The sequence below is a fragment of the Lampetra fluviatilis genome, chromosome 5 (assembly GCF_964198595.1).
Source record: "Lampetra fluviatilis chromosome 5, kcLamFluv1.1, whole genome shotgun sequence".
Taxonomy (NCBI): Eukaryota; Metazoa; Chordata; class Hyperoartia; order Petromyzontiformes; family Petromyzontidae; genus Lampetra; species Lampetra fluviatilis.
Genome location: NC_136279.1, coordinates 2,585,500 through 2,601,349, shown reverse-complemented (window position 1 = coordinate 2,601,349; position 15,850 = coordinate 2,585,500). Strand labels below are relative to the sequence as shown.

The 15,850-nt window shown below is 44.4% G+C and overlaps 1 protein-coding gene across 4 annotated transcripts in view; it reads left to right on the top strand.

The window, feature by feature from the left end:
• The window catches only part of NUBP1 (NUBP iron-sulfur cluster assembly factor 1, cytosolic), a 73,088-nt gene that overhangs the window by 35,435 nt on the left and 21,803 nt on the right, over positions 1 to 15,850 (top strand). The window contains exons 10-11 of one of the 4 annotated variants that reach the window (XM_078856402.1): positions 191 to 274; positions 14,935 to 15,071. In XM_078856402.1, the coding sequence (XP_078712528.1) occupies positions 191 to 274; positions 14,935 to 14,978 (128 nt within the window). In that variant the 3' untranslated portion in view covers positions 14,979 to 15,071. Of the gene's footprint in view, positions 1 to 190; positions 275 to 1,027; positions 1,185 to 4,302; positions 4,441 to 14,934; positions 15,072 to 15,850 lie in introns of those variants that run through there. The other 3 variants (XM_078856405.1, XM_078856403.1, XM_078856404.1) reach the window with 3 other exon arrangements.

Sequence of the window (15,850 nt, the reverse complement as noted above, 5' to 3'; positions counted from 1 at the left end):
ACCAGTTGAAGTAACCTCTTAATTGAATATCAATGAAACTCACGAGTAAATCTAATAGGGAAAAGTTAACGTCCCACAGTTCCACGTCCATTCACCTTAGACTACGATGCACCATAACACGTTCAATGCGGCGGTAATTAATAATAGGTCGCGCTCGGTGTATTCTCTCTCTCTGTCGTCGCCGCTCTAGGGCGGTGCTGCGATGAGGGAAAGTCTTTTGTCACAGAGGTCCCCGACTCAGCGGCGGCGTTGGCTTTCCGAGAGATAATCCAAAGTAAGTTCGCTGCACTGGTGCAGCCGCGGGCACCCAATTTATTATTGCTTTGCACAACATCCACAACACACGTGCTTCAGTGCCTTGTCGTGGCCCTCGCCCAAATGTCCGTGGCCTCGTCCCCAACATTTTGGTGGGCCTAACCCAAACGTGACTTTTGAATTTAACGGCAGTTTTTCTTGCCTCTAAAATCGTGTCAGCCTGTGTGCATTAAGTGCAGCTTCGATTCGATATACAACGTGCGTTTGTGTTTCTGCGTCCATTTTTGTAAAGAGGTTCATGGCTATAAAGTCAAAAGCGTGGTGTAAAAATAATAAAATATTGCGAATCCAGTGACATAAATAAAAAAACGTCACTCCCTCTGCTCTTCACATTTGTTAATGCAGCTAACATTGCCCCTCTAGCATTCAATCCATCTCTTGGCACTGTAGTCAAGTACTGTATCCTTGTGCTTCCGGTCCACTTGAAAAATATAATTGCTTAAAATATAAAGGATAATCTTGAAGTTAATGATTCCTGACTTCGCCGAGCTAATTGAATAAAGTTCATGATGCGCATCATGGATTTCTCCATCAGATTTTCCCCGTGTACACGCAGTATGTAATTGGTAAAAAAAATATTCACCTTACCATGAGGACATGCATACGGGACGCGCGTAACATCCACATCGGAGTTATACAGCATGTGAGCTTTTACGTTTAAAAAAATATATATATTTCCAACTGTGTCATTCCAATTTCTATTTTTGTTTAGCTTTTTTTTAGGCAAGGGCATTATTTAAAAAAATGCATTCCAGGATGAAAATGTATGCCGGGAATTACACCGGGAGACAGAATGTGGAATACATGAATAAAAGGACAAACTCAAAACTCCCACAAGCTTTTCGTTGCCCAAACATCACCTCCATGTAATCCACCAACTCCATCTCCTATTTTTATCAATGTGTGTCATAACTCCCAGCCAGTTTAAAATAATAATAATAATAATAGAACATCATAATAAATGACGACAATAGTAATGTTCCCTGGTTTATGGAATAAAGCCTCACTGCGTCTGAAGAATCCCTTGAAGGAGAGACCAAGGATCCTTTTTATTCTCTGGGAGCAGCACAATTCCCCAATGAGCCTCTGTATACAGGCCACATATCACCTCTAAATCGTTGGGATGATCTCTCCCCGCCTCTCAGTAGCTTCCAGCTGTTCATCTGCCCCTGGCTTTGTGATAGGTGGAAATGAGGTCCCATGGGTGTGATCGTATAAATGTTGCGATGGCAATACACGGAGCCACCATGTGTCTTGCGTATTTCACACGTGAACGTAGGCACATTCCCCCTCTCTCTCACCCCCCCCTGCATCCCACTCCTTCATTATTCCCAGGCTCCATCATTCAACACAGCTCTCCATTGCGGCACCACGAGGCAATCCGATAGGATAGTTAATCCACTACCTCCACCTGCCCATTGGCCAGGTGTTGGATGATGGCGGGGGGGGGGGGTTGCTGATGGTAGGCGAGTGTAGGGTGTGCGTTCAGGTAGAAGGTGTAACCTTATAGGAACTACACGGTAACATCTTGCAGTCACGTTCTAGTACCGTGGCATTTATATTTATAAAACATGTAAAAATAGTTTATTGCAAGACACAGTGTAGCTTGGGTCAAATCTGACACATGTTTAGTAGGGTATTGTGGGTGGTAGGCAAGTGTGCACATCAGGGCTATAAGGATAATATATATAGCAAGTGAGTGGGTGAGAGTAGAAAACTGTGCTCTGAATAAGGAATGGAGTGGTGACGCAGTGGTGAGCCTGACCTAGAATCCTGGTAACGGATAACGTTCGTGTCGAGTGATATCAGCAGTAACGAGCGTGGCGAAGTATGGTCAAAAAACCCTCTTGACCAGTACAACGTGGGAAGAGATCTGTGAATTGATCAAGGATTAACCTATAATATGGTTATTAATCATAGATGAAGAAAATGGGGAGAGTGCTTCGTTGTGATTTGAATGAGGGAAGCCAGTAATGAACACAACCCATTGTATGGGAGCTCCAGACAGCAGAGATTAAGGAATGATCTCCCATGGTCAGGAGCTGATGGGAGGATTTGAGAGAGGACTTGGAGCGGCTTAGCATCAGAGAAAAGAGAGCGAGTTGAGATAAGATCAGAGAGTTAAGTGGGAGCATTGCCGTGGAGTAACCAGAAAATAATGGCATTGATCTTGTGGTAGATTTGGATTGGAAATCTATACGGAAACCAGTGGAATGATCTCAGAATCACGGAGAATCGGTCGTATTGACATGTGAGGAGTTTGGCAGTGTTTGCCAGGATCATCTGGCGTTTAGAGGGACTTAACGTGGAGCGTAGAGTTGGGAGTTTAGAGTAGTCGGGGTACCAGGTAAAGATTGATCAGAGGCTTTGGCGACAGCAGGGTTCGGAATGTGCCACATGGACGCACGTGAGAGATGTCTGTACGTTGAACTTCTTTTCCCAATGTACGGAGCCGACCGTGCTAATCGGGGACGAGGCGTGTGTGGGTATATGGGGCCCCGCGGAGTTGTGAGCTTGCGGTTGGAGGAACACCGCTCGCAATCGACGATGGCGCCCCAACGTAGGCCTCGGGGAGAGCTTGAGGCTCGGGTTCAGAAGTAGCACAGAGGTGGATAGACCTTATCTTAACGTAATTGATATAGCGCCTTAACCAAGGTGCTTTACAGAGAGTTAAGAACGATACAACATCTGAATGTAATGGTGGAGATGAGGTGAATCAAATAGATGAGAGGAAGCAATGGGCAAGTCTGTGATGCGTGAATTCGGTGAAAACGAAATTGATGATAGTAAACGATGATGAATGGAGTGAATGAATGGGCAATGAGTGACCGCCGCATAATGAGAATATGAAGAAGGAGCAGTAACGGCGGTGGTTATTCAGGGGAGATTAAGGGGTTGTGGGGTGAGCTAGGGAAAATAAGTTGGTTTTGAGTGAGGAAACTAGTGAGCGAAGGTGACTCTTTAATGTGGAGGGGAAGTTTTTTCCTCTTAGATTTTCTTGCCGTATAGGAATGGAGGTGAAAATGTCCCGGACGCATTTTCTTTCCTGTCAGGCCTTTGTCCAGTGACCCCCGTTTTTACAGAGGGCTGCAAGATACAAGGGTGTGAAGGGGAAAAAAAAATCGGTTTTGTTTTCATAGGAGTGAGGTCTAAACAACTGTGATTGGTGAATGGAGGCTCAACTCAAACCCGTCATTCTTCCAGCATCCATCAACATGTTTACCACCAATGTAGGAAAGTCAACAGAAGTAATTTCATCATTCTCGTCCCTCGCCACGGGAAGGTGGAATTTCCACCGCTGGCTCAAGTTGACCAATGAGAGATTAGTTAGGCTGGCCCAGTTAGTTGTTGGAGACTTGATGGAGCGATACTCGTGGAAAATATGCGAGTGGTGGGAAGGGAAGGAAGAGCCGCCACGGTGGTGTGACGTCATCTTCCTCGCCTGGTACGCAGGAGGTTGGAGGTTCCATCCCAACCCTGACTCCTGCTGCTGTATATTTGGAGTTTGCATGTTCTCCCCTTGGCTTTTTTTTCTCCGGGTCCTCCGGTTTTCCTCTCCACAATTCAGAAACATGCGTTAAGATTATTTAGATTATTTTATCGCTATTAATGTCTAGATGATGGGCCACTTTGTTGAGCTATCATTTGTGGCCAGGTCGCTTCTGAAAAATAAGTTGATACCTCAGTGGGCTTTGCCTGGCGGATGGGGATGGTTTAGTTTCGTTTGTACGTGTTTGGGTGATTTGTTTACCTTTCTTATACTCTGCACTACTATCGTGTTTTTGTACTGATTCTTGTTGTAACCTTCTTAACCGCCCCTACTGGACATCTGTAAAAAAAAGAGCTTTATAGCTCATAGGATTCCTCCAGTATAAATAAATATTCTGATTCTGTTCGGAGGGTGATCTCACCAGGGAGGGATTAAACCGACAAACGTGTGAATTATCTCTCTTGCATTGCTTTGTGTTGCGTCGATCTGCATTGCAGATTATTGAATCCTATCGGATTTCTGCTGCGTGATGTTGCACATCGTGACCCACGTCCTGCTTGCGATATTGGCTGAGTGCATCGTGCACCGCATTGGCTTGGTGAGCCACACTCGCGACACCGAAGCGTCAGGGGGGGGGGGGGGGGGGGGCTGGAGGGGGCTGAGCCCCCCACCCCTCCCTGCTGTAGGAAGGCTCGGCGCTCCCTTAAAAAATCTTGACAGTGATTTAAAAAAAAATAGTCGGTGAAATATTTAACACCAGGGATGACAGCTTTCCCTCATGTACGATAGGTAAATGGCAGAACGTACTCTTGCTCATGTTTAACGTTTGTTTAAAGTTTGTTTAACACTGACCGTGTGCGTGCTCCCCTGAGATTCTCTATGCGTCTGCCCCCCCCCACCCCGCCTCTTTTAAAACAAGGTCACGCTGTAGGGTTGCACATCCCTGTTTACACGAAGTTCACATCGCGAAATGCAAACAGCAAAAATGGCATTAAATTTACATGTCCCATGTGACCTCCGCCGCGATTGGGATTTCACGAAAAAGTTCAAATTTTCCTTGGGATAAAAAAAAAAACCTTAGAGAATCCCGTTGAAAAACACCCTTGCGACGTTTTGCATCCTTAACCTTGCCGTGCTCTCCCTGCATCCATTAGCGCAAGGTTGTAAAGTGGATAACGCCGAGGTAAAAAAATAATAATGTCGCACGGTGGATACGGGGGAATGAACTCGGCGGGTCGGTTAATGAGGAAGGTGGAGTGACAAAATGAGGCCACGGGACAAGCAAGACAGATTACAGCCGTACAGATGCTGATTCCGTAATGGGGAGCACGCAGTTCAGTGAAGCGTATAAAATGGATGCTGATATATATTTTAAATACGTGCTCAACGCTACACACTTTGTAATTGAAGTAATATGCTCAAGTGTTACGCAAAAAAGAATGCCGTTATTTTCACTACCTTAAAGAAGCGTATTATTTCTGTTGCGATGCACAGCGACCAATTCATATTCGTCAATCGGTCAGCTAAAAGACGTGCATACGATATTTATTTGGAATTGTAACCATTAGAGCCCCCATAAAATAATTTTTGCCCAACAGTTCGCTGCAAATACGTTCAATGTAAAACTCTTTATGACTGGCAGGTGGGGTGGGGGCGTTGTTGTGCGTAAAAGAATCGTCGTGGTGGTTTCCTGCTCAAATTAGCACCGAAGCTGTGGTCATCTCCCATTTAGAGCCCTGAGCTGGGAGCGGAAATTCTACATTCCTAGAGTGTTGGCGAGTCCATCCAAAGGACAAACCACTGTTGATTTCCCCACAAAGTGGTACCGCATTGTATCGACCCCGGAGGGATGATGAGCCGAGTCCAAACCCGCAACCAGGACTTGAACTCACTGGGTTCCAATTGCGAGCCGCTCGCTGCACGCGCTGAGCCACGGAGTGCTTTTCTGGTGTGTTTATGTTTTCGTAAAATATCGTGTGCACGTCTAATTACATGCCTTATGATGTACTCCCAATTTGTGTCCATCTACGAGCGTATAAAATGTGTCCATCTAGATGGACACGCGATGAGATTCACACTATGCTGTATGTGTGCATGTGCACGGATGTTGGTGCTGGCTAAAATCCTGCTATTTTACTCGTATTGGCATTTTATACTCGAGGACTTTTGGATACCTCCCAGAATCCTTTTTTTTATATGCCCATGCCCTTAATCTAACGCGCGTTGTCATGAATTCATAAATGTACGTCATCTGCTATTTTTGTTACAGCCGAGGGGTTAAAAAAAAATTCAGCCGACAGAGGGAGAAAAAAAAGAAATATTTTTAGTGGACTCTTTGCATCTATTGTCTTAAAGATTGTTCTCCGTTCATGCCCATTTTCCCCTCGATTTATATTTTTAGACCATCATAACTACGGAACCGATACGTAATTACCATACAGTGTATCAATTTTTTTTTAAGTACCCCATCACTCAAACGCCACCATTCCATCTCCGTCCTATAAACAGCCACTGCCCCTTGCCTGGTCGTCATTGGCTTTCATAAAAGGAAAAGGGAGATGTAACTGATGTTGTCATTAATATTTAAAGAGTGTTGCAGTAGGTGCCGTGTATACATAAGCCCCCTCGTGTCCCCCGGGGCATGTGTGGGAAGAACAGAAATCCATTTTACTGTACATGTCAGACGCTATTCTTGACTCACCTTTCAGCAAGACACATGCCACTTGTGTATGAAACCTTGAATAATAATGCTTATATTACCCATATATGCAAAACTAGAATTTGAACGGTTAGATGACCTATGGTAAGTTATGATTTACAGCCCTGTCAATCCACCGCTTGGACGAAAGTATCCTCATGCTGTGCTGTCACGGAGGTCGTGTGACCGCAATTAATCAAATTGTACATTTGGACGAGATGCAAGGGATGGATTCATAGGAGAGTGATGTAGTCGTGAGAGGATGGGTCGGAGACGGCCGAGGCGTTTAGACGAAATAGACGAGACATGCAAGAAATGTGTTCAGGTGACAGGAGAGAGAGAGAGATGGACTCAGAAGAAGACGGGAGGGAGAGATGTGTAGAGAAAAGCATGTGAATACTGTACGCACCATACCGTTCGATGTTTGACGGTCTAAGCCCTGACCCTCACTGACCCCTACCCCTGGTGGAGCACATGTCGGGTCGCCTACATGTGACCTTTCCACAGAGCCAAACCCGGATATGTTTCTCAAGCAGCCGAGATCGATCAAAACGGTAGTGTACCGTGAGACAGTTCAACACAGCAATTCCGGTACCAGGTCTCAGTACAAATCGATTCCCGCTGCATGTACAAACATATGCTGAATAATACAATACAATAAAACATATCTTTCATTGTCGCATTAGAATTATTATCTTTTTATACATATTAGGATTTGAATTCAAGCTGTTTGGCACACCCATATATATTTTTGATGAATATCATCCCCCTTTGGAGATCTACTGAACATCTACTGAACATCTGTGAAAAAGAGCTTTATAGCTCATCGGATTTCTTTAGTATGAATATTCAGATTATTTCGCTGCGTGGGGCCCTACGCCTTTGTCGAGTTTGCCTCTATGCCGCCAAGCGCCACGGCTGAACGCACTTCATTACAAGAGCATGTCCTGTTTCTATTTGTTTGCAATGTCTTTTATAGATATTACATTCTGAATGGACTGCTGTGATGGTATACTTTCTTTCATAGTCTCTCCTCTTCCATTTTACTTGCGAACGAGCGAAAGCAAATACACCAGTATTGGCATCTTGATACGGAGCAGACCTGTGTAGCCATGAGGTAAGCGTTCATCCACTGAGATGCCGACCTGTCTTTTGTGACAGCTCAACACATTCGTCAACAGCACTGCCCTAAAAGTGTATAATCCGTGACGTTTCGGGCAATGGACCTTCATAGGCATGTACATGAGTTGTGTGCTTTGAACAAGGTCCATTTTAAGGCCCACGGTGTTATTGACTAATTAATGTATTTTTTTGTTATTTGTGCTTGTGCGTCACTGCCAAACAACTCGTATTTTGTCGCTGATATGTCTGTAAGCCTTTCTGCTGCAAATTGCGGTAAGATATAAAATGTGTCGCAATCCTGCGTGAGAAATCTCTGGAACACTGCATTGTATTTTAGTCCAACAGGAAAGCTGATGTCACAAATTTCGGTGCAATAACCTATCTGGTCTTTGCGCTGATGTTTGGGAGACATAAAAATGGAAATATGGTTACATTGAACATTTGTATTTAACAAATGAGAAATATAACTAGTGAAAGGGAGTCTAATAAAGAATTTGCATGCAAAATTAACGGCACACAATCTGACGTTTGTATTTATATACAGTACTTATTTTATCCAGTAAAGCTTCAGCGAGGGTTAAAACTCATTTTAGAGACAGTTTCCCTTTGGGATATTTAGCAAATTCCTTTCAATTATGCGAGTACTCTGGCATGGAGAGGAACACTGCCGTTTCAATACACAGGATATAAATATAATAAACATCGCTCAAGTACTGCAAACCTACTTGCTGTACCGCCGAATGCAAGGCAAATCACTGCCCTGCACCATCTTATCTTATTTAGATGTATATAGCGCATTGTTCCAAGGCGTTATGAAATTGTGCATACGATGATAGGGTGGCGCTATTGTTTAAATTGGCGGTGTTAGTTATGGTGACGTTGAGCAGAACAGGTGGGAGAGGTTAAGGAGAGGTTAGGGTAGGCGCCATATGCTAATAATTGGCCTTCACAGTGTAACACTAATAACATGATCATTTACAACGTTACAATGCGAAATGTATAAAAATGAATATTTGCGGGCGGGAAAATTTGCTGCGATGACGTCACCGCGCACGTCTGCGTAATGACGTCACCCACATTCCACAGCGTGGAGCTGCGTCGGTGCGTGCTGATGTCACGCACCACGCACCCCCCCCCATCCACCCGGGATGTGCATGCGTGGGCAGTTGTGAGTTCGTATTTTGTGAAAATGAATGTTAAATTGCTCATCGTTATCGTCATCATCGGACATTGTCAGTTCACTGCTGGATGAAGGCCTCGCCATGCTGTCACCATACCTCAAGAGCCCCTGGGATGCCACAATCCAAGTTGCGCCCGCACACGAACTGACCTCATCTCAATAACAACACCAATGGCCCTTCTTCACAGCGCGCAAATCAGTCATCTCCACGGTGGTCATCCTCTCGGATGCCACCACTTCTTCGCCCAAGCACGCGTGCGTACATTCGCAGTCCGATTAGCACGGCTGGCTACGTACGGTGCGAAATAAGTTCAACATACACATCATACATACAGTCGACATGATGCGTCTAATTTGCGTTTCATCAGCGGTCCATGAATTTTCGTTCGTGCGTCTCATTGTAATTCCATGCATGCACCCCTTCACGACATGATAAATTAACAACACCGTCTCTCACATTTTTCTGGGCATGTCTCAGTGGCTGCTTATGCCAGGGTAATGAGGAAGCTTCGCTTAGATATTCATGCCTTGGATCAGATACGTCCAAATTGGCACGAACCATTCATAGCAAAATAGGCGTTAAAAGTTTGATGATCTCAGCAGAGTCAATAAAAATTGCACACTCAAAATACTGTTCTGAAATGTTAATGGTATACCCAAATCCTGCAGATGCAGAAAATGACAGCAGGTATAAAACACAGGGCTTCACAGATAAAGCTAAATTGGTATCATTTATCTCGTTATTTACTCCGAGAGCAGTTCCCTCTGTGTCTCATTACTACGTGTTTTTTTATATGGATGTCTGCTATTGGTATGGATTTAAAAATAATTTATTTAAATCTGCAACATACCAGTGTGGAGGTGATCCTTCGGGACTCTTACATTATCTTATCCTTGTGTTCTAATGTATACAGAGGCTAGGGACAATCGTAATTTAAATGAATTAATCTTTTTCAGAAAATCTGATGCATGGTTTTGGCCGATGGTAGAGAAATCTTTCTTAAACCTCGCTTGCGCCCCGTGCATGAAGTACGTTTCATTTGAAGAAAAAAAAAACTACTCTGCAATAGCCGTAGACGTTCGGTAAAAAAAACATCGACGCCCTTCTTCAGATTAAGCGCACTACGGCCAGCTACACAATGAAACACAATGTGGTATTATACTTTTTTTTAACAAGGCATGGTCATATTTTTGTGACGGCATCAACCAGCCTTGTCCCCCACACGCTGTGCTTGCTCCATCACTCTCTTCCTCAGCCTCCTCCCCCCGCTGCCTCCCCCCCTCCTCGCCCTCCACGGCTAAACTTGTTTTTAATGGAGCCCAAGGTTAAGTTCTTACAAGCGAGCGCTCGGATTTTTCTCTTTTTTCACGGCCAAACATCCGTCCGTCTGCAGACAACGCCGACATTTTCAATTGAACTGAAAAACCCCGGAGCCAGTCGCTACCGGACTGAATGCTCGGCTCGCCCAATGCCCAGTTCTCTGTCGATGTTTGGGTAAATATAGGCAATACATCACATCAACGATTAAAAGCGATTTTCAAAAATGAAAAAAATGTTTATTTAACCTTTTGCTGCTCCAAGAGGCAGAAGTGTGGTGCTGTGGATGAGGAGGGAAGGGATGGGGGGATGAGTGCATTGTGGAGGGGAGGGGGGCTCTCAGGAGCGGACCTCCCCCCTGCGTGCAGCACGTGCCCTGTGACAGCATTGTGCTGTGCAGCACGTGTCCTGTGACAGCATTGTGCTGTGCAGCACGTGTCCTGTGACAGCATTGTGCCGTGCAGCACGTGCCCTGTGACAGCATTGTGCTGTGCAGCACGTGCCCTGTGACAGCATTGTGCTGTGCAGCACGTGTCCTGTGACAGCATTGTGCTGTGCAGCACGTGCCCTGTGACAGCATTGTGCTGTGCAGCACGTGCCCTGTCACAGCATTGTGCTGTGCAGCACGTGCCCTGTGACAGCATTGTGCTGTGCAGCACGTGCCCTGTGACAGCATTGTGCTGTGCAGCACGTGCCCTGTGACAGCATTGTGCTGTGCAGCACGTGCCCTGTCACAGCATTGTGCTGTGCAGCACGTGCCCTGTGACAGCATTGTGCTGTGCAGCACGTGTCCTGTGACAGCATTGTGCTGTGCAGCACGTGCCCTGTGACAGCATTGTGCTGTGCAGCACGTGCCCTGTCACAGCATTGTGCTGTGCAGCACGTGCCCTGTGACAGCATTGTGCTGTGCAGCACGTGCCCTGTGACAGCATTGTGCTGTGCAGCACGTGCCCTGTCACAGCATTGTGCTGTGCAGCACGTGCCCTGTCACAGCATTGTGCTGTGCAGCACGTGCCCTGTGACAGCATTGTGCTGTGCAGCACGTGCCCTGTCACAGCATTGTGCTGTGCAGCACGTGCCCTGTGACAGCATTGTGCTGTGCAGCACGTGCCCTGTGACAGCATTGTGCTGTGCAGCACGTGCCCTGTGACAGCATTGTGCTGTGCAGCACGTGCCCTGTCACAGCATTTTGCTGTTTTAAGCTGTAGCCGAAGAATTGCCCTCATGAAGCAGTGGGCAGGCATGCCAGCCTCTTAACGTTTGTATGCAAAATGCGCCCCTCCATATGGTTTCTGCTGCAGTTTATCTTACGATGTACATTACTATGTATATATTTTGGCCTTGCCAAATTTTTTATAAAGGGATAACTCCTAAAATTGCATTTTTTTTGTAGATTTGTGGAGTCGTGTGACTGAAAACTCGTACATTTTGCAACAAATCGCCAATTTTCGATTTTTCCCATGGTGTATTGCGGATTATAGGATCCGCCAATCGGTTCCCCCACATCAACGACGTGGATTAAAGGAGTTGCACTCCTTCGTGACCCCACACTAGACGGACGCGGCTAATGCATTAACGCGTTCCTAGCCCACGCTAATAAGCGTGGTGAAGTAGTGAAATAAACCCCACAACCTGCATGGCGTGGGAAGCCTCTCATCCAACAGTGGATTGACAAAAGGGCTTGTACGGTCATGTCAATGCACATCGATCATATTCTTGGTTTTTGAAGGCCAGCCTGATGAGTTTGTACTGCAGTTAATTCCACCAGTTTGTAAAGAACATTCCAGAGCCCTCCTTCCTCTGTAACCAAGTCTACAGATCTGATAAGAAACAGAAAATGGCATGGCAATGATATGTAAAAAAAAATCCTCAATGTACCCTTCCAGAAGAAACTATTTCCAAAATCATAATTATGGGATTTTGAATGTGTGAAATTTCCTGACCATTCCATGAGCTTTCAAAGTGAGGTTCGTGCATGTGAATCGTTTAAGATTCGATTCACATGGTTCGCCCACTCGTGCAATGGATAAGGGCACACTTGACAAGGGCATGCAATAGCAAACATTTTCCTCGTGGCGTTCGGTTGATGCTCACGGTGTTTTAAATAGCCTTGGCTGGGCGCTGTAAAAAGTGTCCCGGATAATGTGAGGACCATTCATTGGATTTCACGTTTAAGAAAATTACGTACAATTTTTGTTAACACTATAGTTGTTCGTTTCTCATTTGTGACTCTTCAAGATATTTGTTAAGTTTTAACATTAGGTTAGTAACACTTCGTCTGTGCTCTCCAGTTGCCTGGGTGGAAAGGTGGGCCAGGTGTTGCCCAATGCTGGCCCAGCTGGCTACTTTGTTGAGCTATCATTTGTGGCCAGGCCGCTTTTGGAAAAATAAGTTAATACCTCAGTGGGCTTTGTCTGGTAGGATGGGGATGGTTTAGTTGTATTTGTTTGTTTGGTTGATTTGTTTACCTTTCCTGTACTTTCCACTACTATCATGTTCTTGTATTGTTTGATGTAACGTTCTTACCCAGTGCCCCTAATGAACATATGTGAGCTGTATAGCTCACTGAATTCCTCCAGTCTAGATACATATTCTGATTATAATGCATGAAATGAAATGAGCAGCTGAACGAGCGAGCACAGCGAATGGCCTGCACTTTGTCCATGGTCGTCCGCTGGCGTGTCCCGTCTCTGCGCCCACGCCAGCTTGGTGTTGCGGAGGTGCGATGGGTAGGATTCCCACCATGGGTGGTGGGGAGGATGAATGTTGAGAATCTTTATATAGCATGAAGCCGGTTTGTACCAGCGCGCGTCCCTCCCTACCCTCAATTTCCACGGCTGCCTCGCTGCCAGAGTATACAATAGGGCCCCGCACTTCCGATTAGCATGGTTGGTTACGTATGTACATTGAACTTCTTTCACGCCGTACATAGCCAACCGAGCTAATCGCAGATGCTACGTGTGATGCGAAAGAAGTTCAAACATATACACACACACGGGGTATTTTAAAGGTTTGTTTCCAAAATAAGGTGAACTGGCGGCCGCATGCAAGAGAGCAGAGCGTTCGTCAGTGGGTCAAACAACGGCAAAGGTCTTTTGCATCTCGTTTCACTGTAATGCGTGGCAAGAAATAGCTGGGATTATGTTGCGTTACACTTTGCGAAATATTCCTATGGCCTGCTGCTAAGCCTTATATAGGCAGTTATAAATACATGTGTGCAGCTTTATTGTAATAGAACTCAACATTTAAAGGTGTACTTGAAGAGATAGAACATTTTTTTTATCTAAATAAATCAAAATGGCTCAGTCGACAAAAGCCAGGCATAGAGTTATTTGATATTATGTTTTTCATCAATGGTAGAAAATGTTTTCCATATCGATCTGGCTAGCTTGGTTGGTCAGCTTCCAAATTGTGCGTTCTTCTATTCCCTATGATATTCGTAAACACTTAATGTAGGTGTTTAATAAGCAAACAGCTCTGGAGTAATTTAAATGAGAAATCAGTTTCGTCTCCTTTTTTTAATATATAAAGGATCGCGGCATCTGCCCACGATTGAAGTATTTAATTTCTGTGTTAGGCACTTAGCTTCTATTAATCCAACAACTGGTCCCACTTCTTTGATGATACCACTTTGTTGATGGCGACGGAATGACAGCCAGTAGGGGAAGCACCCGAGAGAGGACGCCGGCCGTAGAAAACAGAGCGTTGGGTTCAGTTTATGTACGGCAGCAAAGCGGCTCGTCATCACGTGGATCATCAGGATGGCAACAATGTGGGGAGGCCTCCATCCAACAGTGGATTGATCATGGCTGTCGATGATGTTGGTCGATGACGATATCCCAGCCACGATTTAGCTCAGTCGGTACACCAGCGTGCTCCCAGTTGAGACCACTATTGATATTCTATATTGATATTCTATCCAGTTAGGAGGTTGCTAATAATTCCATACTGGTCCACTGAATCAACAGTCATCCCATGGGGGACTGCTACACCACTGCCCCAGTGCCACCTATGGGGACGAGTCCTGTAAACAACATGTTTGAGCATGGGGACACCATTATTTTGCAAGCATCATGCATATTCATGGGGTTTTACATTTTTAGAACGTATTCAGCCCGTGTTTTTTTCAGCTGTTTTCTACTTGGCAAAGAAATTTTATTTTTTTCTGGGCAGTACACATTCTGCCCCCCCCTCCTCTCTCTGCTGACTTCCAGCTCTCTCACTCTGATCTGCAGCTGCACCAAAGCAGCCAAAGCAAGCAAGACACAAGCCAGCTCTTTCCATTCACCACACACCCAAGGATTTTTGCCATAAATAGCATTCCCATTGTGAAGCCACTTCCCCAGCCATAAAACAAATGCTGGCACGTGTCTCTTCACTCCACCAACATTCTCGCGTCAAAGATGAAGAGGAAATCAATGACATTTTTTAACACCTACAAGTGACCGTTAGAACTTAAGTAATCAACTCTGAATTATTTTGTGCAAAATGTACCCGTGCATTATATTTACCAATCTGGCAACATGAAATGTATTAAATCTATTGAATGGAATATTATTTTTTACAAACTAGACGGATACTTGCATTATCCAAACACAGATGGAATAAGTTAATTCTATACTCGGTTGATTAGCCATGAGAGTAAGTCTTTGGTACATTTTTGGAGCATATTAAAGCCGTACTTATCCAAACATTAAGCAAATAATAACAAACACCAGAGGTGCGATGGACATTGTTATGAACACATGTCATAATTGAGTGTTGTGCAACCTCAACGCATGACAATACTTTTTTATCGTCTTGTTTTTCAGAGATTCAGGAATATTGCACATCCATCAAAATGAATAACGACTGAAGCAAGAACTCTGCACCGTGTGCGAAGCCAGTGATAGCTGCTGTTGAAGACACGTGGATTTTTTTTCCCCTCACAGAAAATGTGTTTATTGCAAATGGTAACATTCCAAAATTACAAGAATGCAAATGTTTATTTTATAATCGTCACGTCTTTGAAAAATTGTTGCATAGATGCAATAAATTATTTCTGATTCTGCAGTCGCAGTTTCAAAATACATGTTAAGATTTTTTCGTTTTCCTAAGCCAACAACAAGCACATCTCAACTTGGTCAGGTAATGATATGTGGGGGTGAACAAACCAAAAACCTTGGGCTCTCAAAATCTGAGCCGTTTCACAAGCGAGTGTTTGATGTTCACGTCTGCTAGGCGAGTTCTACAGGATACTTACAGAGAAAATAAACCTGTGATATGCCAGTATGATATTTCTGAAAATTACATACAATGCAAATAATGTAATGTACCTCTTGATTTAATTTTTAAAAAACAGCATGGTCCTGCACCTAAACATTAACAATAAACATAATATACTTCCCCTCGGAATGTATCACCTCTAAATTGCGTCAATGGCACTTCATTGTTATTAATCCAACCAGGAGATTAGAGCCCCCATCTTGACGTGTTTAATTTACGAGAAAAAAGCAAATACATTTTGAGTAGCTCATTGCATTTCTATTCAAGAGAAGAAAAAAACCCCGGAATATTCTAAATGATTGACAAGTGGTATATGTTAAATTTTAATGCACCAAGATTCCCGGCTTTAATACAAATGAGAAAAAAAAATTGAAGTTCTCACAAGTGTTTGTGAAAAAGTGTTCATTGCACGATTCGTAGGATGAGACCCGATTGATGTGTCGGTATATATAGCGATTCCAC